Source organism: Pseudorca crassidens, chromosome 13 (assembly GCF_039906515.1).
Source record: "Pseudorca crassidens isolate mPseCra1 chromosome 13, mPseCra1.hap1, whole genome shotgun sequence".
In the NCBI taxonomy this organism is placed as follows: domain Eukaryota; kingdom Metazoa; phylum Chordata; class Mammalia; order Artiodactyla; family Delphinidae; genus Pseudorca; species Pseudorca crassidens.
This window is the reverse complement of record NC_090308.1, coordinates 87,469,489-87,491,794: the sequence shown is the minus strand read 5'-3', so window position 1 is coordinate 87,491,794 and position 22,306 is coordinate 87,469,489. Positions and strand designations below refer to the sequence as shown.

Here is a 22,306-nt window from a genome sequence, read left to right as displayed (position 1 = left end):
AAAGTATCCTTTAACAAAGGAAAACAAGCTAATTTCAGTTTTTGAAATTATGAGGTATATCAGGAGAAATGATTCACATTATATTAGAGCAAATAAAACCAAAATCAACTCCAAGGAGAAAATTTTTCATCTAATATGTGAATGGGGTCCGAAACATGAATGACAGTTTGATCTGACATCATTTATAAACAAATGATCAGAAGAGATTCATAATTTTGAGTTAAAATAAAACTCAACATCATTCTTTATAGAATTGATGGTGATGAATACAGATTATATATATGTGTGTGTGTATATATATATATATATATATATATATATATATATACATCTTTATTGGAGTATAATTGCTTAACATATGTCCCCATAACTATTCCCTCTTGCATCTCCCTCCCTTCCACTCTCCCTATCCCATCCCTCTAGGTGGTCACAAAGCACCGAGCTGATCTACCTGTGCTATGCGGTCGCTTCCCACTAGCTATCTATTTTACGTTTGGTAGTATATATATGTCCATGCCACTCTCTCACTTTGTCACAGCTTACCCTTCTCCCTCCCCATATCCTCAAGTCCATTCTCTAGTAGGTCTCTGTCTTTATTCCCATCTTACCCCTAGGTTCTTCATGACATTTTTGTTTTTTTTTCTTAGATTCCATATATATGTGTTAGCATATGGTATTTGTCTTTCTCTTTCTGACTTACTTCACTCTGTATGACAGACTCTAGGTCCATCCACCTCACTACAAATAACTCAGTTTCACTTCTTTTTATGGTTGAGTACTATTCCGTTGCATATATGTGCCACATCTTCTTTATCCATTCATCTGATGATGGACACTTAGGTTGCTTCCATGTCCTGGCTATTGTAAATAGAGCTGCAATGAATATTTTGGTACTATATGACTCTTTTTGAATTATGGTTTTCTCAGGGTATATGCCCAGTAGTGAGATTGCTGGGTCATATGGTAGTTCTATTTGTAGTTTTGTAAGGAACTTCCATACAGTACTCCATAGTGGCTGTAACAATTCACATTCCCACCAGCAGTGCAAGAGTGCTCCCTTTTCTCCACACCCTCTCCAGCACTTAGTGTTTCTAGATCTTTTGATGATGGCCATTCTGACCGGTGTGTGATGATATCTCATTGTAGTTTTTTTTTTTTTTTTTTCTTTACGCGGACCTCTCACTGTTGTGGCCTCTACCGTTGTGGAACACAGGCTCCAGACGCACAGGCTCAGTGGCCATGGCTCATGGGCGTAGCCCCTCCACAGCATGTGGGATCTTCCCAGACTGGGGCACAAACCCGTGTCCCTGCATTGGCAGGCGGACTCTCAACCACTGCGCCACCAGGGAAGCCCTCATTGTAGTTTTGATTTTCATTTCTCTAATGATTAATGATGTTGAGCATTCTTTCATGTGTTTGTTGGCAACCTGTATACCTTGGCAACCTGTATACCTTGGAGAAATGTCTGTTTAGGTCTTCTGCACATTTTTGGATTGGGTTGTTTGTTTTTTTGTTATTGAGCTGCATGAGTTGCTTGTAAAGTTTGGAGATTAATCCTTTGTCAGTTGCTTCATTTGAAAATATTTTCTCCCATTCTGAGGGTTGTCTTTTCATCTTGCTTATGGTTTCCTTTGCTGTGCAAAAGCTTTGAAGTTTCATTAGGTCCCATTTGTTTATTTTTGTTTTTATTTCCATTTCTCTAGGAGGTGGGTCAAAAAGGATCTTGCTGTGATTTATGTCATACAGTGTTCTGCTTATGTTTTCCTCTAAGAGTTTGATAGTTTCTGGCTTTACATTCAGGTCTTTAATCCATTTTGAGTTTATTTTTGTGTATGGTGCTAGGGAATGTTCTAATCTCATACTTTTACATGTAGCTGTCCAGTTTTCCCAGCACCACTTATTGAAGAGGCTCTCCTTTCTCCACTGTACATTCCTGCCTCCTTTATCAAAGATAAGGTAAGTTTATCCCTGGGATTTCTATTCTGTTCCATTGATCTGTATTTCTGTTTTTGTGCCAGTACCATATTGTCCTGATTACTGTAGCTTTTTAGTATAGTCTGAAGTCGGGGAGCCTGATTCCTCCAGCTCTGTTTTTCGTTCTCAAGATTGCTTTGGCTATTCGGAGTCTTTTGTGTTTCCATACAAATTGTGAAATTTCTTGTTCTAGTTCTGTGAAAAATGCCAGTGGTAGTTTGGTAGGGATTGCATTGAATCTGTAGATTGCTTTGGGAAGTAGAGTCATTTTCACAGTGTTGATTCTTCCAATACAAGAACATGGTATATCTCTCCATCTATTTGTATCATCTTTAATTTCTTTCATCTGTGTGTTATAATTTTCTGCATACAATTTTTTTGTCTCCTTAGGTAGGTTTATTCATAGATATTTTATTCCTTTTGTTGCAATGGTAAATGGGAGTGTTTTGTTAATTTCACTTTCAGATTTTTCATCATTAGTGTATAAGAATGCGAGAGACTTCTGTGCATTAATTTTGTGTCCTGCTACTTTACCTAATTCATTGCTTAGCTCTACTAGTTTTCTGCTAGCATCTTTAGGATTCTCTATATATAGTATCATGTCATCTGCAAATAGTGACAGTTTTACTTCTTCTTTTCCGATGTGGATTCCTTTTATTTCATTTTCTTCTCTGATTGCTGTGGCTAAAACTTCCAAAACTATGTTGAATGAGAGTGGTGAGAGTGGGTAACCTTGTCTTGTTCCTGATCTTAGTGGAAGTGGTTTCAGATTTTCACTATTGAGGATGATGTTGGCTGTGGGTTTGTCATATATGGCCTTTATTATATTGATGAAAGTTCCCTCTATCCCTACTTTATGGAGGGTTTTTTTCATAAATGGGTGTTCTATTTTTTCAAAAGCTTTCTCTGCATCTATTAAGATGATCATATGTTTTTTTTCTCCTTCAACTTGTTAATATGGTGTATAACATTGATTGATTTGTGTATTTTGAAGAATCCTTGCATCTGGAATAAACCCTATTTCATCATGGTGTATGATCCTTTTAATGTGCTCTTGGATTCTGTCTGCTAGTATTTTGTTGAGGATTTTTGCATCTATGTTCATCAGTGATATTGGCCTGTAGTTTTCTTTCTTTGTGACATCCTTGTCTGGTTTTGGTATCAGGGTGATGGTGGCCTCGTAGAATGAGTTTGGGAGTGTTGCTCCCTCTGCTATATTTTGGAAGAGTTTGAAAAAGATAGGTGTTATTGCTTCTCTAATTATTTGATAAAATTCACCTGTGAAGCCATCTGGTCCTGGGCTTTTGTTTGTTGGAAGATTTTTAATCACAGTTTCAATTTCAGTGCTTATGATTGGTCTGTTCATATTTTCTATTTCTTCCTGATTCAGTCTTGCCAGGTTGTATATTTCTAAGAATTTGACTATTTCTTCCCGGTTGTCCATTTTATTGGCATAGAGTTGTTTGTAGTATCTCTCATGATCTTTTGTATTTCTGCAGTGTTAGTTGTTACTTCTCCTTTTTCATTTCTAATTCTATTGATTTGTGTCTTCTCTCTTTTTGTCTTGATGAGTCTGGCTCATGGTTTATCAATTTTGTTTATCTTCTCAAAGAACCAGCTTTTAGTTGTTTTGATCTTTGCTATCATTTCTTTCATTTCCTTTTCATTTATTTCTGCTCTGATCTTTATGATTTCTTTCCTTCTGCTAACTTTGGAGGTTTTTTGTTCTTCTTTCTCTAGTTGCTTTAGGTGCAAGGTTAGGTTGTTTATTTGAGATGTTTCCTGTTTCTTAAGGTAGGATTTTATTGTTATAAACTTCCCCCTTAGAACTGCTTTTCCTGCATCCCATAGGTTTTGGGTCATTGTGTCTTCATTGTCATTCGTTTCTAGGGATTTTTTGATTTCTTCAGTGATCACTTTGTTATTAATTAGTGTATTGTTTAGCCTCCATGTGTTTGTATTTTTTACAGATCTTTTCCTGTAGTTGATATCTCATCTCATAGTGTTGTGGTCGGAAAAGATACTTGATACAATTTCAATTTTCTTAAATTTACCAAGGCTTGATTTGTGACCCAATATATGATCTATCCTGGAAAATGTTCTATGAGCACTTGAGAAAAATGTGTATTCTGTTGTTTTTGGATGGAATGTCCTATAAATATCAATTAAGTCCATCTTATTTAATGTATCATTTAAAGCTTGTGTTTCCTTATTTATTTTCATTTTGGATGATTTGTCCATTGGTGAAAGTGGGGTGTTGAAGCCCCTACTATGAATGTGTTACTGTCGATTTCCCCTTTTATTGCTGTTAGTATTTGCCTTATGTATTGAGGTGCTCCTATGTTGGGTGCATAAATATTTACAATTGTTATATCTTCTTCTTGGTTCGATGCCTTGATTATTATGCAGTGTCCTTCTTTGTCCCTTGTAATAGTCTTTATTTTAAAGTCTATTTTGTCTGATATTACAATTGCTACTCCACCGTTTTTTTCATTTCCATTTGCATGGAGTATCTTTTTCCATCCCCTCACTTTCAGTCTGTATGTGTCCCTAGGTCTGAAGTGGGTCTCTTGTAGGCAGCATATATATGGGTCCTGTTTTTGTATCCATTCATCCAGTCTGTGTCTTTTGGTAGGAGCATTTAGTCCATTTACATTTAAGGTAATTATCAATATGTATGTTCCTATTCCCATTTTCTTAATTATTTTGGGTTTGTCATTGTAGGTCTTTTCCTTCTCTTGTGTTTCTTGCCTAGAGAAGTTCCTTTAGCACTTGTTGTAAAGCTGGTTTGGTGGTGCTGAACTCTCTCAGCTTTTGCTTGTCTGTAAAGATTTTAATTTCTCCATCAAATCCGAATGAGATCCTTGCTGGGTAGAGTAATCATGGTTATAGGTTTTTCTCCTTCATCACTTTAAATATGCCCTGCCAGTCCTTTCTGGCTTGCAGAGTTTCTGCTGAAAGATCAGCTGTTAACCTTATGGGGATTCCGTTGTGTGTTATTTTTTGTTTTTCCCTTGCTACTTTTAATATGTTTTCTTTGTATTTAATTTTTGATAGTTTGATTAATATGTGTGTTGGCGTGTTCCTCCTTGGACTTATGGGACTCTCTGTGCTTCCTAGACTTGACTAACTATTTCCTTTCCCATATTAGTGAAGTTTTCTACTCTAATCTGTTCAAATATTTTCTCAGTCCCTTTCTTTTTCTCTTCTTCTTCTGGGACTCCTATGATTTGAATGTTGGTGCATGTAATGTTGTCCCAGAGGTCTCTGAGACTGTCCTCAGTTCTTTTTATTCTTTTTCCTTTATTCTGCTCTGCAGTAGTTATTTCCTCTATTTTATCTTCCAGGTCACTTATCCATTCTTCTTCCTCAGTTATTCTGCTGTTGATCCTTTCTAGAGTATTTTTAATTTCATTTACTGTGTTATTCACCATTGCTTGTTTCCTCTTTAGGTCCTTGTTAAATGTTTCTTGCATTTTCTCTATACTTTTTCCAAGATTTTGGATCACCTTTTCTCTCATTCTTCAGAATTCTTCTTCAGGTAGACTGCCTATTTCCTCTTCATTTGTTAGGTCTGGTGGGTTTTAATCTTGCTCCTTCATCTGCTGTTGATTTTCTGTCTTCTCATTTTCTTATCTTACAGTGTTTGGGGTCTCCTTTTTGCAGGCTGCAGGTTCGTATTTCCCATTGTTTTTGGTGTCTTTTCCCAGTGGCTAAAGTTGGTTCAGTGGGTTGTGTAGGCTTCCTCGTGGAGGGGATGAGTGCCTGTGTTCGGGTGGATGAGGCTGGATCTTGTCTTTCTGGTGGGCAGGACCATGTCTGGTGGTGTGTTTTTGGGTGTCTGTGGCCTTATTATGATTTTAGGAAGCCTTTCTGCTAATTGATAAGGCTGTGTTCCTGTCTTGCTAGTTGTTTGGCATAGGGTGTCCTCCACTGTAGTTTGCTGGTCGTTGAGTGAAGATGGGTGCTGGTGTTGAGATGGAGATCTCTGGGAGATTTTCGCCGTTTGATATTAAGTGGAGCTGGGAGGTCTCTTGTGGGCAAATGTCCTGAAGTTGGCTCTCCCACCTCAGAGGCACAGCACTGACTCCTGGCTGCAGCACCAAGAGCCTTTCATTCACATGGCTCAGAATAAAAGGGAGAAAAAATGAAAGAAAGAAAGAAAGAAAGAAAGAAAGAAAGAAAGAAAGAAAGAAAGAAAGAAAGAAAGAAAGAAAGAGGATAAAATAAAATAAGATAAAATAAAATAATTAAAATAAAAAAATAATTATTAAGAAAAAGACTTTAAAAAGTAAAACAAACAAACAAACAAAAAAAACAAAAAAAAGCCAGAAAGGCAGAACCTTAGAACAAATGGTGAAAACAAAGCTATACAGACAAAATCTCGCACAGAATCATACACATACACACTCACAGAAGAGGAAAAAATCATCTACCTTGCTCCCAAAGTCCACCACCTCAATTTGGGATGATTCGTTGTCTATTCAGGTATTCCACAGATGCAGGGTACATCACGTTGATTGTGGAGATTTAATCTGCTGCTTCTGAGGCTGCTGGGAGAGATTTCCCTTTCTCTTCTTTGTTCGCACAGCTCCCGGGGCTCAGCTTTGGATTTGACCCCGGCTCTGCATGTAGGTCGCCGGAGGGCGTCTGTTCTTCGCTCAGACAGGATGGGGTTAAAGGAGCCGCTGCTTCAGGGGCTCTGGCTCACTCAGGCCGGGGGGATGGAGGGGTGCTGATGCGGGGCAAGCTTGCAGCTGCAGAGACGTGCATGATGTTGCACCAGCCTGAGGTGCGCCGTGCGTTCTCCCGGGGAAGTTGTCCCTGGATCACGGGACCCTGGCAGTGGCGGGCTGCACAGGCTCCCAGAAGGGAGATGTGGATAGTGTCCTGTGCTCGCACACAGGCTTCTTGGTGGCGGCAGCATCAGCCTTAGCGGCTCATGCCCGTCTCTGTGGTCCGTGCTTTTAGCCGCGGCTCGCGCCCATCTCTGGAGCTCCTTTAAGAAGCGCTCTTAATCCCCTCTCCTCGGGTACCGGGAATCAAAGAGGGAAGAAAAAGTCTCTTGCCTCTTCGGCAGGTCCAGACTTTTTCCCGGATTCCCTCCCGGCTAGCCGTGGTGCACTAACCCCTTCAGTCTGCGTTCACACCGCCAACCCCATTCCTCTCCCTGCGCTCTGACTGAAGCCTGAGCCTCAGCTCGCAGCCCTGCCCGCCCCAGCAGGTGAGCAGACAAGCCTCTCGGGCTGGTGAGTGCCGGTCGGCACCGATCCTCTGTGCGGGAATCTCCCCGCTTTGCCCTCCGCACCCCTGTTGCTGTGCTCTCCTCCGTGTCTTCGAAGCTCCCCCCTCCGCCACCCGCAGTCTCTGCCTGCAAAGGGGCTCCTAGTGTGTGGAAAACTTTCCTCCTTCACAGCTCCCTCCCCCTGGTGCAGGTCCCGTCCCTATTCTTTTGTCTCTGGTTTTTCTTTTTTCTTTGGCCCTACCGAGGTATGTGGGGAATTTCTTGCCTTTTGTGAGGTCTGAGGTCTTCTGCCAGCATTCAGTAGGTGTTCTGTAGGAGATGTTCCACATGTAGATGTATTTCTGGTGTATCTGTGGGGAGGAAGGTGATCTCCACGTCTTACTGTTCCGCCATCTTCCCCCTCTCTCCAGATAATATGTTTATTATATCAGGTACGTAGACAGTCGAGTATGGAAATTTCCATAAAGTGACATGGATTTCTACCATCTCCCATGAAATAAATAACACCATACATTTGTATGGTACTTTGTGTTTTTCAAAACACTTTTAAGTATATGTTTTCAAACCTTGTGAATTTGATAGTACCAATTACATCTGCATGTTTCATAGTCAGATACAAAACAGAAAGTTTCATTGACTGGCTCTATGTTGTACAGTCAGCTCACAACCGATCTGGGCTCAAGTCTTGGGTGATGTTTTTACCTCCTGATACTTGGATCAGAACTGCCTGTGGCAGCAGCTGATGGTGTCTTCCTTCCTGGTACCACCTTGGTGGCATGTGATAAAGACTGTTCTCCCATCTTACCCTGCGTTCTCTGCTGAACCCAGGCTTTTGCTGCAGCCCTAGAACTCCACTTTCCCCACTATCCTGAAAGGTTTGTGTTTGTCCAGAGCAGCAACAATGCAACAGCAACCTCAGTAGCTAATGGTTTGAGCATGCATTAGCAGCATGTATGTAGGATATAGTTGGGGTGAGTTGGCTGGTCCCTGGATGGACAGCAGGCAGAGCAGCTCTGGGGAGGGTGAAAGAGCCTGGAAGCAGGCTGGCATACATAATTCATTATTACATATTTCCCACATGCTGCTGCAGAGTGGGCCAGTTTCTGAAATTTACAGAAAGCCTATTTTAATTTTTCCTAGCCTGCTAACTCTGCTTAACCAGTAAAACAAAGTCATAATTCCAGAGTCTGAGAGGAATGAATCCTCTTTATTTAGATGAAATGGACAAGAATGAAAACTAAAAACTGCACCAATTTCATCTCACTGCTGTCGCAGTCCTGATTTTAGACTTTTTCATGGTCGAATTTTTCTTTTCCACAGTGGAGATGTCTATCAAACGGATGCAACATGAATGACACCCATTTGATAAAAATATCCTGGGCCTCCCATTCCTAGAGTCCTTTTCTGGCAGGCACAAGGGAGGAGGGATTAAAGCATATCTGAACAAGATGTTTGAGCACTTACTGCACATTGCCGTATGCCAAACACTGTTTTAAGCACGTTAAACGTGGTAACTCTCTCAATCTTAAAACAACTTTTTAACATCTTTGGTATTGTTATTATTAATATTATTCCATTTTACAGAGATGTTCGGTAATGTGCCAAAGGGCAGAGCCAGGTAGAGTAGCTCCAGAGTAATTTTCCTAATCACTGGTTGACACCATTCCTGAGGTGGGCACGGCAGCAAGTTCAGTCTTGACTAGGCTCATTTCTTTGTTTCTGCCCCTTCCTCTGTCGACCAGGAGTAACCTTGTTCCATTCCCTTATTAATTACATCAGAAGCAGAGTTGAATTGCTCACTGATCTTTTTCTTCATAAATTTCAGTCATAGAAATAGAATCTAGTTGTTTTAAACACAATCGTCTATTTCAAGAGAAGTTTAATGAATCACATCGTTCTAGGTCAAGGGTTGGCAAACTCTGCCCCATGGGCCAATTCTGCCATCGACTGGTTTTGTAAGTAAAGTGTTTTCGGAGCACAGCCACATTCATTTGTTTACTTTTTCTATGGCTGTTTTCATGCTACACTGGCAGAGTTGAGCAGTTATGACAGACACTGTCTGGTCTGCAGAAAAAAATTACTTTCTGGTTGTTATGGAAAAATTTGCCAACCCCCATTCTGTTCTTAATTGTTTAAGCAGACCCAGGAAAAAGTTATGTTTGATTCAAACTGTGTTTTTTTTTTTTTTTTGCGGTATGCAGGCCTCTCACTGTTGTGGCCTCTCCCGTTGCGGAGCACAGGCTCCGGACGCGCAGGCTCAGTGGCCATGGCTCATGGGCCCAGCCACTCTGCGGCATGTGGGATCTTCCTGGACTGGGGTACGAACCCGTGTCCCCTGCATCGGCAGGCGGACTCTCAACCACTGCACCACCAAGGAAGACCCAGATTCAAACTATGTTTTGACTAAATCCTGAAAAATCTATACCCTTTTGTTGGAAGAAAGTATAGCCATGTTTAACAGAATAGTTCCCTAAAATAAAGTTTCAATAACTACTAATTTTTTATTGTAACCACCAAAGTTGTGTAACTCACAAACAGAACTTTAAGAACTATTCTAATCAAGTGCTGATCTATGCAAGGCCCTGGTTGAAGTACTGAGGGTGTGGGTGGAATAGATGTAAAACCCAACTCAGACGATGAGGTGTTCCCTAGTTAGAGAAGAGATATAAGCCCAGATTCCTGGTATTATGAGTCTCCACTCAGCCCCAGTCCTTACTGTGTACTCCTGTTGAAAAACTGTCACAGTCAGCTTTCTCATGGAGTTAGGCTCATAGGATCTCACCATTGAATGGTGAGAAGCGAGACACAGACCACATCTTATTCATCTTTGTACCCCTCCCAGGGCCTGACAGCGTGCAGTGCACTTTGTGGCACTCAGTTACTATTTGTTGAGTTTGATTTTGCTGCCGCATAATGATGATACAATAAAGGGATCTCTAGATGCCTTATGAATGGCCATGCATGACTTCCTGCAACCCTGCTCTCAATCCCACTCTGTCCCTTCTCTGTCTGGAGCAAGCTCCACTGGAAGCTAGTATCAAGGGGTAAAGGCATTCAGAGAACTTTATGCTACACATTGTAAAATTGATTTAAAAAATGGAGCAAACTTTTTGTATGAGAAAAGATGCTTCTTAATAAGACGTCAGGCAATGCTGTGGTGTCTCACTGGTCTTGGCATAGAAGGTGTCTAATGAAGATATTGTGTATTTTGCTGGGGAAGTCATTTTATAGAGAAAGACAGAGGTTATGATTCTTCAGATTTAATTTTTTTCTTCAGCAATATCAGATATCTCTTCTACCAGTCCTTCCTAAATGCACCAGAAAGGAGGCTTCAATAATCTTATCTGTTCTATCAATTCCTACCTGGAATAAATTTCTAAGACCAGTCCTTTTGCTCTCTTTCTTAAATACAGACCCTAAGTAATATAAAGATTATTTCTGAATTCTGTTCTTCCACTGGAGCTGCTCATGTAATTTGCCTCCTGCATCTCGGTCAAATGTCTTCTCCTAATTCTCAGATCACATCCTTCCAAAGGGCCTGCTTATTTCTTCTCACAGAAATAGCACAGAATGGATTCACCTGCATAGTAATAAATCCCATGACAAAACCTGACTGATGCTGCTTGCTGAACAGAGCTCATTTTCTGAGAGTGCACCTAAAGAGTTTTGTGTGGTCTCACCCCTTCTCCTGTGACCTATTAGCAGCTCCTTTGACTGTGTTCCAGAATTCTGAATTGGTTCAGTGGCAGATTCAAAAAGCTTTCTTTTCATCTTGACTGCTGTTCTCAGAGCTGTCTCTCTCCCACAGAGAGTTCTTTTAAAAACTATCCTTTCTAAGGAATTTTACTGTAACCCCATAAGGATTCAAACTTTATCTCCCTTTTGTTCCCTTTTCAACATCAATTAGTTGTTGAGGCAAACTGAGAAAAGATAAAGCTACAGTTTTGAACTAGGAATATAATTCAAAACTGTCATTGCTTATCAGTCTAATATTTCTCTCTATCGTTTTCCCTTTAATAAGTGATGATACAAAGCAAAAATGTTCAATAAATGTTTGTGAAATGAAATTCAGTTTTTGCTAAAATGTTCAGGAATAGGGAAAAATAGCAAAGGTAAAAAGCAACCCCTCTACCCCCCAAAAAAACCAAAAAAACCTTACACTCTAACATCTGTTTTAATTTCCTCACGACTTTTAATTGCTCCTACGCATAATATACTGATTTCAAAGGAAAGAAAATTAGTCCTGAAGTCAAATTAAGGGACACCTTTAAAATCGCGGGTGTCTAAATGAACCACAAAAATCTTTGTGTTCATCTGTTGTGAGGCTTTTATGAGGTTGACAGATTCCAAGAGGAGTGAAGACAGCAAACCCATAAACCATTCTGCTGAGGTCTTCCCAAGAGTGTGGGATTAAATTACCACTTACACATGAACAAAAAGAATGTGCTACAGACAAAAATATTTTCTCCCTTCACAGGCTATGAAACTCCCTTGAGTAAACAGTGTCCACACATCCAGTGCTGTGATAGCAACAATTATGTAAGACAAAGACACAGGCTGCTCATTATTCCAAGGGCACTCTTTTCTCATTAATAATTTCTAGTTTGACTTTTTTGGTAGGTCATTGGCTACAAAAGGCAAAATTAATTGTATGGCACTAACATCAGCTTAGGTTTGACTGTTTTAGAGCACCAGCTTGAACAGAGTGGACACACGTGGCATGTATGTCTATGGCCTTCAGAAAGAGAAAGTTGAGTGGCAGTTTGGACGTAGGCCTGCAGCGCAGGCCCAGGGTAGGAGAATTCCCAGAGGTTGTCTGCTTCTTTGGCTATGAGCTGTTTTCAGTTGCTAAAAGCACACTTTTCACAAGGAAACACCTTCCATATCTAGGTAACTTAAAACACTGCAAAGCCAGAAAACGACTTTGCTTTCTTTGTGGCTTTAAAGTATTATGTTTATATCTTTTGTTTTATGTTTTGTTTTGTTCCCCCTGAAATGCAATATTACCTCCAAATTTCATAGTCACCTATCACCACTTAGGTTTCCCATATAAAAAATCAGTTTTTCTTTTATTATTTTCTTCTCTTTTTTTAAACATAAATTAATGAAATAATTTAAAGCTATCAATTAAACAGGGGCACTCGCACTCCTAGGAAATAAATAATGCTGGCCTAGTTCTGACAAGTTAGTTTCTTTCTAAAATGTAACATAAATTCCCAGTTTTAACTTAATGTTCAAAGCTTTTAACTATACCCAGTTTTCCAAAAATTCTTCTTTTAGGCATTTTTCTCATATTCAAGTAATAAAAAAGTTTAAGTTTTGTTTAGAAAGTACAGTAAGATGAATCGATTTTGCAAAATATTTCAAAGTGGAAGAGAAACTCCTTTGGGAAATAATGAGTTGCCTTACAGTGGATCATCTATCCAAGTACTGAAGACATTGTATCTCCAATATAGGGAACTATTAAAACTATGGTGTATTCATTTCAAAAGAGAAAAAAACAATTGTTACATTTGTAATATTGCAAGCAATACACTTTAGTGGTGTTTGCCCATGAGTGAAAGAGACCAAAATGTAGAGAACCCTGTACATGGAGGTATTTCCTTAAACAAATATTGTTAATACTACTTTTTTTTTTGCCAGCTAAATTTAAGATAATGCTTAAAGAGTGATAAGAATTTTCCCAACTGTCAAATGAATACCAGCTTTGAAATACTTTTTTCCAAGTTACCAAGTATTGAATGCAATTCATGTTAGTTATTTATATTATAAAAAATATGCTATTTGAAACATTTGCAGCACTACTGTTTCACTGCTATAGCCATATGCTGTCAAATTTATATGCCTGCTGTATTCTTCTTTGCTGGTTCAGAGCCTGTTTGTAAGTCATGTTTCATTAAGTGACTCATAAATTAAAGAAACTGCTAAAGAACACTAGAAAGAAACAAGATTTCTTTTTGGTAATACTTCATTCACTGGGCTAGAAAAGTTTTCCCAAAACATTTAAATTAATAATTCATTAATTCAGTAGGTTAATATTTGAGAAAGAAGCATGACATATAGGAGGTCAAACATTTAATACTCACTGTAGAGAATTGTTCCATTCAAAGTGCTTGTTTGTATAGTCAAGTAGATGTTAACAATTCTGTTACGTTCCTTCCTCAGGGTTGTACAAAAAGGCAGTTCTAAGTAGGAATTCCCATTGAAAGATGGAAAAAATAAACCTGCATCTAAAAAAAAAAAGTCATATTAATATATGTTCTGATAGCATTTTATTGCTAATCAAGTAGATGAGAACATAGCATTTATAGTTAACATTCATATAAAATGATAACACTGGTATTTATAGATATTTGGCCAAACTTCAAGAAATTTAGATATATAAGTATAATAAATTTGTAAAGTCATTGTCTCGAGTAATTAACTACCAGTTCATAGGAAAAAACTTTAAGCAAAAATTTTAGATGGATGAAAAAAATGCCGTGATATTGTATTAAAAATGTGTCCCTGCATATGTGAAATAATAGTTTTCATTAGACTCTTAAAATATCCTGTGATACAAATGGCTGTACATCAAATTACACTCTTAAAATTCATGAATTTTATTTGATGTAATCATACCTCAATAAAAAAGTTTTTAAAAAGTCTAACAAAAAAAGATTAGAAATTTGTCTCATAGAGGTATTTTATTAATATTCATTAATATTTAGTGCTTGTCAATAATACTTAAATATTTTATAAGTAGTATTACTATAATATGCAATGTGATTAATAATTTTTACAGTTATCCTTTTAAAATTATTCTTTAAATGAATTAATCTCATAAAATCTGGAGGCACATAAAATTTGGAAAGTATTTTATTGTCATATATATATTTAGATCTATAGACTTGATACATTGAACAAGTGTAATATAATATATGGGAGGCTAGAACTTTATTTTTGTCTCTCTCACAATGGGGGAAATTTTCTCTGCCTCTGGGTGAAAACTTGGCAGTCCCTATGAGTCCTACCTTGTTTCTAAGTTATACAATGATACAGAAGCTAATCCAGGCTAAGAAATTTATCAACATTTAAATCTTCCTTTAGAGATATGACTTCCCCAGCCCCCTCCAACCAGCTAAGGCCTGCAGGGCACCTGTCACCCGCTGCCTGTTTTCCGGGTAGGAAGAAGTTGGTTTCTCTTCTTTTTGTGTTCTTAGAGCCTCCTCTCAAGCTAGCTGCTGTTTCAGACACTTTGAGCTTTGCAGAAAGGGCAAAGTGGGCAGAAAGGAGAGAGAAGTTCATAGTAAAGTGTAGCTATTACAGCTGGCCACCAATACTGTTGTAAGCAGTCCTCTGCTCTCTAGGAAGAACAGATGTTTAAAACTGTTTTTCTCACAGTAGGAATGTCAGATAAAATATAGAGAGCTCAGTTAAATTTCAGTTTCAGATAAACAACACATAATTTTTTAGTGTATGTCTCAAACAGTGCATGAGTTAAGCTTATACTAAAAAATTATATGTTGTTCATTTGAAATTCTAATTTAACTGAATGTCCTGTATTTTAACCCTATGACTCATGAGCATTTGTGTAATCTTTAGACACCCTTTGCCAGCTACAATTCCTAGGATTTTGTCTCTTCATTTCTAACTTGGTCCCCTCTGGTTTTTCACATTATATACAGACTCTTGCTGCCAACAACTACTTGCCTGTGTTAAAGCAAGAGTTGCACTGGACAAAGTGAAAGAGGTAAGGAAGACTTTATTCAAGGCTATTGAAATAGGGGAGAGAGGCCAGAACTCAGCTTTTGCTCAACTCCTCTGAAACAAAAGGTGGCAGATTTTTTAAGAGCTGAGGTGGGGGGTCCATGGGCTACCTGTGTTGCTATTTGGCCCTATCCCCTAAAAACATAAACTCTCTCATGTCTTCATCACAGAAGATAGTTTACAGCTTAGAACAAGGCTCCTATTTGCCCACAGAGAGGGCCACTATCTTTATTGATGATTGCATTTCAAAGAGATGGTTCTGGGTCCCGAAGAAAGGCGTCTTTGGTTGTCAAACTGGCAAGAAGATTTTAAAAAGATTTATATCTCAAAAGATGCAAAGAAAGAATTACAACGAAAAGTTTTCAATAGTAGAAGCTCTGAGAAATGTGAGGTCATGGGCCTAGAGTCGGGAGGAAGCTTCTCTAAAGTTCAGGACAGCTGAGGAGAATGCTAAGGTTGTCTTGAGCACCTGACTAGGAAAACCATTGGGGCAGAACATCAAGTGAATCCAGGCCAAATGGCTTTCCTGAGGAGTCCATATCTAGACCATGGTAGACATTTCCTTCCCTGCTGTCTATGGAGGTATAGTTAGTGGTCAATCTCTTCCCTATCTCTCTCTCCACACACACAGACACAGACACAGACAGACAAACAGACAGACACACACACACACACACACACACACACACACACACACAGGCTGCTTTGGCTTTTTCAGATATGAATGCATGACTCTGTTGGTCCGTTATGTTCCTTTCCGAATGATAGGGTTTTAACTATCCTTAAACACTGTCAGATGTGATGGGTGGGAGAGGGTGCAGGGTGAGGTCAACAGGATAGCTTTCTACAAAAACATTTTTCTCAAAATCGTGTCTTCATGTCTTTAAAATCCTTTCTCCTCTTCAAATGATGCTTCTTTTTATATGAAGAGTATTTTCTAGTCAAATCTTGCTTTTAGATATGGTACCTCATTTTGTTTACAACATTATAATCTGGTGTATGAAAGTTTATTTTTAACATCCTGATTTTGTCTATAACTTTGTATTGTCAGATACAAATTATATACTTTATCTATTAGCAAACTGATTTAAGGGAAAAGGGAAGAGGGGGAGGGACAAAGTAGGTATATAGAATTAACAGATACAAACTACTACTTATAAAATAGATAAGCAACAAGGATATATTGTATAGCACAGGGAATTATACCCATTATCTTGTATTAACATATAATGGAGTATAATCTGCAAAAATACTGAATCACTCTGTTGTACACCTAAAACTAACACAATATTTTAAATCAACTATAAAGTAATAAAAAATAAGTTATGTGACATCATACATTTCACCATTCCTTGGCCTTCCACGCACAATCTTTATCTCACTGAAATTTACCTTCCTGGCTCTGTATTTTACTGGATCTTTTTTGTCAAAGGTTTTAGGCCCAGTTTGCAAATCCTTCCATAATGCTCACCTGCCTCTGTAATACTTAAGACTTATTTTTATAAAAGCTTTCTCCTTCCTTGTCTCTTATGACACCACTACACATTGACTGCCTTCCTACCTGCCTGACAGCTTGTTTCCAGATGGCCCTTTCAACCAGTCCATAATGCTTAGTTTTCGAGGCGCTGTTCTGGGTCATCTAATCCACCTCTGTCTTTCCTGTTGCTCCTCTTCTGTCGTTTTGCTCTTGGCACCTACTCTCCCAGGCCTAGAAACTCAGCATGGTTGTCCACCCATCTCTTCTCAAACTAGTTGCTGCTTCCTGTCACCTCTTTCTTAGATCAAAACTTGCAGTGTTCCTTCTGCTGCCATTGCCCTTGTTTAAGTTCTTATTACATTTCAACTCAGTTGTTGGCAATGGCTCCTTTCTAAATGGCCTTCCTTCCTACTGTGTCTGATAGCTGTCTTCATTGTGAAATCATTGCTGTGACATCAACATTAGTTGTAATAATCTAAGATCTTTGGTCAAAAACCTTCAGGAACTACAGAACTGCCCTGTTCCCTTGACGATTTTTCCTGACATTTGTTGGCACCAAGGCCAATGAAATAGAATTAAATGCTATTAATGCTATACATATTAATGATGAGAAACTACAGTGTCTTAAAGATTTATATATATATAAAAGTATATCTAGTACCTATACTATTTATATATGTAATATCATCATAACACTGTAGAATAAATAGCATATAAATTAAAGTAAATATTTTTACATCATATATTTTCCTATTTTAGAATTATAAAAATTATTTTAGATTTGGATAGCCCAAGTCTCATGGACTAAATTATTACCTTTACCTGGATAATTTCCCCATATTAGACATTCACATTTATATTAATTCATAAAAGTTATCAATTTGTTAAGTGCCTGATGAGAATTATCAATTACTCTTGTTGCTGCTAGCACAGCTGCTGTTTTTGTTGCATCTACTTTTCTCCCCCATAGAAAGCACTTGCAAAAATCAGGACAGAGCTAACATTTCTCCTTTTGACCACTGTTACTTCATTCCTCAACTTGAAGCCTGAGGAGAGTTGCTCTGCATGTGACCAAAGTAATGCACAAGGAAACAAGGTGTGAAAAAATAATTCTCATCCTTCACTGTCACAGCCAATCTAGCAATACTATTCTTTATCCCTTGGTTTCTCTTCAAAGAAGGGTTGATCATCATGATCTGCCCTTTGACTCTCTCAAAAATCTGAAGCTTTAAAGCTATAACCCTACCTCCCTCAAAATAAAACCAAGTAAAACATCGTTTAACACACCAAAATTACCTTCCACGTAGTAAAAATAAAGCTAGGACAAGAAAGATACAAAGACCCATCAATATCTCACACTGTACTTAACATGTTTTCATAGTAGCTATCAATCTTTAGTCTATTTCTATACCTTCTCCTTCACTTAGTTTAGAAAATTTCCCTGCGTGATCTCATTTGTTCCCACAACTTTAGCTCCTTTCTAGCTTCTGAAAACTCAAATTTTTATCTTTAGCACAGATAGCTTCTGACCTTATATATCCAGCTCTCTACTATATAGACCCATTTGGAAGGAAAATAGGCAACCTGAACTCAGTATATCCAAAACAGTCTGTTGCTTTTTTTATTTAATTTGATCTTCCTTCTCAATATCAAGTTGACAATACTTCCTTATTATTATCACAAATACTTGCTATATATTCCTATTACAGCACTTATTAAACTGTACAGTGACATTTTCCTGTATGACTCACTATGTAATAGTTGTGATTTCCTTAAATGTAGGCATCATGGCTTAATTTTTTTCTTCCAGTGTTATTGACCTATAATTGACATATAGCAACTGTATATTTAAGGTGTACAGCACGGTGATTTGACTTACATATATCATGAAATGATTATCACTAGAAGTTTAGTGAACATACACCAGCTCATAAAAATTAAATAAATAGAAAAAAATTTTTCTTGTGATGATAACTCTTAAGGTTTATGCTCTTAAAATCTTTCATGTATAACACACAGCAGTGTAAATTATATACATCATGTTGTACATCACATCCTTAGTACTTATTTATCTTATAACTGGAAGTTTGTACCGTTTGACTGCCTTCATCCAATTCCCCATCCCCCACCTATGGTGACCACAAATCTGATCAATTTTTATATGGGTATTTGTTTGGGAGGGATTGTTTTTGACATATAGTTGACACACAACACTATGTTAGTTCCTGTTACACAACATAGTGATACTATATTTCGATACTTTTCAAAATGATCACCAAGATAAGTCTAGTTACTATATGTCACCATACAAAGATATTACATTATTATTGACCATATTCTATACACTGTAAATTTCATACCCATGACTCATTTATTTTTCAGCTAGAAGTTTTGTACCTTTTGTCTTCCTTACCTATTTATCCCCTTATTATTTATTCCCTCCCACCAACGACTTCCCCTCTGGCAATCCCCTTTGTTCTCTGTATTTTTGACTCATTTCTGTTTTGTTTTTATTTTGTGTTTTAGATTCCTCAATAGATGAAATCATACAGCATTTGTCTTTCTCTGCCTGACTTATTTCACTTAGCATAATGCAATGTAAATCCATTCAGGTTGTTCCAAATGGCAAGATTTCATTCCTTTTTATGGCTATTATTCCATTGTACGTATATACAAGTACTTTTAAAAAATTTTAGTATTTAGTACATCACATTTATTAAGACATGTAGACGGAGTAGAACTTTTGACTGGTCTTTATGCTTTTTTGTTATGTTGTTATGTCCTGAACTTTCCACATCAAAGTCATTCAAAGAATCTTATATACCAGTACTTCTTTATCCATTCACCTACTGATGGCACTTAGGTTGCTTCCATATCTCTCCTATTGTAATTAATGTTGCAGTGAATAGAGGAGTACCTATATCTTTTCTAATTAGTGTTTTCATTTCCTTCAGATAAATGCCAAGGAGTGAAAAGGATCATATGATAGTTCCACTAATATTTTTTGAGGAATCCCCATATTGTTTTCCACAGTGGCTGTACCAATTTACATTCTCTTCAACCGTGCACAAGGGCTCCCTTTTCTACACATCCTCATCAACACTTATTATTTGTTGTCTTTTCAATAATAGAATTCTGATAAGTGTAAGGTGATATCTCACTGTGGTTTTGATTTGCATTTCCCTGATGATTAGTGATGCTGAGCATCTTTTCATGTGTCTGTTGGCCATCTGTACATCTTCTTTGGAAAAATATCTATTTAGATCCTTTGCCCATTTTTAAGTTGGGTTGTTTGTTTTCTTGATATTGAGTTGTATGAGTTCTTTATATATTTTGGTTGTTAGGCCTTTATTGAATATATCATTTGCAAATATCTTCTCCCATAATGTAGCCTTTTTGTTTTCTTGATAGTTTCCTTCACTGTACAAAAGCTTTTTAGTTTGATGGAACTCCATTTATATATTTTTGCTTTTGTTTTCCCTGCCTAAAGAGACATATCTAAAAAAAAAATTACTAAGATTGATTTCAAAGAGCATACTGCCTATGTTCCTTTTTAGAAGTTTTATGGTTTCAGGTCTTACATTTAGGTATGTAATCCATTTTGAATTTATTTTTGTGCATGAGATGAGAGAGAGTTACAGTTTGATTCTTTTGATGTAGCTGTCTGGTTTTTCCAACACCAATTATTGAAGGGGCTGTTTTTTTCCCCATTGCATATTTTTGCCTCCATTGTGATAGATTAGTTACTCATATAAGTGTGGGTTCATTGCTGAGCTTTCTACTCTGTTCTATTGATGTATGTGTCTGTTTTTGTAACATGTTGTTTAGTTTCATAGTATAGTTTGAAATCATGGGGTATGAGACCTCCAGGTTTGTTCTTCTTTTTCAAGATTGTTTTGGATACTCTAGGTCTTTTGAGTTTCATACAAAATTTTAAATTCTTTGCTCTGGTTCTGTGAAAAGTGCCATTAGTATTTTGATAGGGATTGTACTGAATCTGGAGATTGCCTTGGGTAATATGGTCATTTTAGCAATATTAATTCTTCCAATCCATGAACATGGTGTACCTTTCCATCTGTTTGTGCAAACTTCAGTGTCTTTCATCCATGTCTTATAGTGTTCTGAGTACAGGTCTTTTACATCCTTATTTAGATTTATTCCTAGGTTTTTAAATTCTTTTTGATATGATTGCAAGTGGAATTGTCTTCTTTATTTCCCTTTCTAGTAGTTAGTTGTTAATGTATAGAAATACAACAGATTTCTCTATATTAATTTTGTATCCTGCATCTTTACCTAATTCATTAATGAGCTCTAGTACAGTTTTTCATGGCATCTTTAGGACTTTCTATTTACAGTATCATATCATCTGCAAACAGTGTTAGTTTTAATTCTTCCTTTTCATTTGGATGTCTTTATTCATTTTTCTTGTCTGGTTGATATGGCTAGGAATTCAAACATATGTTGAATAAGAGTGGTGAGTGTGGGCATCCTTGACTTGTTCTTGATCTTAAAGGAAATGCTTCCAGCTTTTTCACCATTGTGTATGATATTAGCTGTGGGTTTGTCATACATGGCCTTTATTATTTTGAGATTTGTTCCTTGTAAACCCACTTTGCTGAGAGTTGGTTTTTTTTTTTATCATATATGGATATAGAATTTTTTCAAAAGCTTTTTCTGCATTTATTGAGATGATTATATGATTTTTATTCTTCAATTTGTTAATGTAAGGTATCACACTGATTGATTTGCAAATATTAAACCATCCTTGCATCCCAGGCATAAATTCCACTTGATTGTGATGTATAATCCTTTTAATATATTGTTGAATTTGATTTGTTAATATTTTATTGAATATTTTTCATCTATGTTCATCAGCGTTATTTTCTTTTTTTGTGATATCTCTGTCCAGTTTTGCCAAACTTGGTGATGCTGTCCTTATAGAAAGAGTTCAGAAATGTTCTTTCCTCTTCATTTTTTTGGAATAGTCTGAGAAGGATAGGCATTAACTCTCTAAAAGATGGATAGAGTTCACCTGTGAAGCTATCTGGTGCTGCACTTTTGTTTGTTGGTTTCTTTTCTTTCTTTTGTTCTTCTTTTTTTTTGTAATTACTAGTTCAATGTCATTACCAGTAATCAGTCTGTTCATATTTCCTATTTCTTTCTGGTTCAGTCTAGGAAGACTGCACATTTCTAGCAATTTGTCTATTTCTCCTAGGCTGTCCATTTTATTGGTGTATTTGTTCATAATAATATACTGTGAGCCTTTGTATTTCTGTGGTTTCTTGTAACCTCTCCCTTTTCATTTCTAATTTTATTGATTTGGGTCATCTCTCTTTCTTTGTTTCTTTCTTTTCTTTCATTTTTTTTTTGTTGTTGTTGAATATAGCTAAAGGTTTATCAATTTTGTTTATATCTCCCTAAAGCCGTTTCTTAGTTTCATTGATCTTTTCTATATTTTTAGTCCCTTTTTCATTTATTTCTCCTCTGATCTGTATGATTTCTTTCCTTCGACTAACTTTGGATTTTGTTTCTTCTTCTTTTTCTAGTTCTTTTAGGTGTAAGGTTAGTTTATTTATTTAAGATTTTTCTTGTTTCCTGAAGTAGTCTTTTATAGCTATAAGTGTCCCTCTTAGAACTTCTTTTCCTGCATCCCACAGATTTTGAATCACTGTGTTTTCATTTTCATTTGTCTCCAAGTGTTTTTTATTTTTTTCAATTTCTTCTTTGGCTTAGTCAGTAATTCATTGATGTTTTAGTAGCATACTGTTTAGACTCCACATGTTTGTGTTTTTTTCCAGTTTTTTTCTTGTAGTTGATTTCTAGTCTCATAGTGTGTGCTGGGAAAAGATGCTTGATATGAT

At 37.1% G+C, this 22,306-nt stretch overlaps 1 protein-coding gene across 2 annotated transcripts in view; it reads right to left on the bottom strand.

Moving 5' to 3' along the window:
* Positions 1–22,306, bottom strand: part of EYS (eyes shut homolog) — a 1,666,475-nt gene that overhangs the window by 360,045 nt on the left and 1,284,124 nt on the right. For both annotated transcript variants that reach the window (XM_067702876.1, XM_067702877.1), the window contains exon 30: positions 13,306–13,449. In XM_067702876.1, coding sequence (XP_067558977.1) covers positions 13,306–13,449 — 144 coding nt within the window. The remainder of the gene's footprint in view (positions 1–13,305; positions 13,450–22,306) is intronic.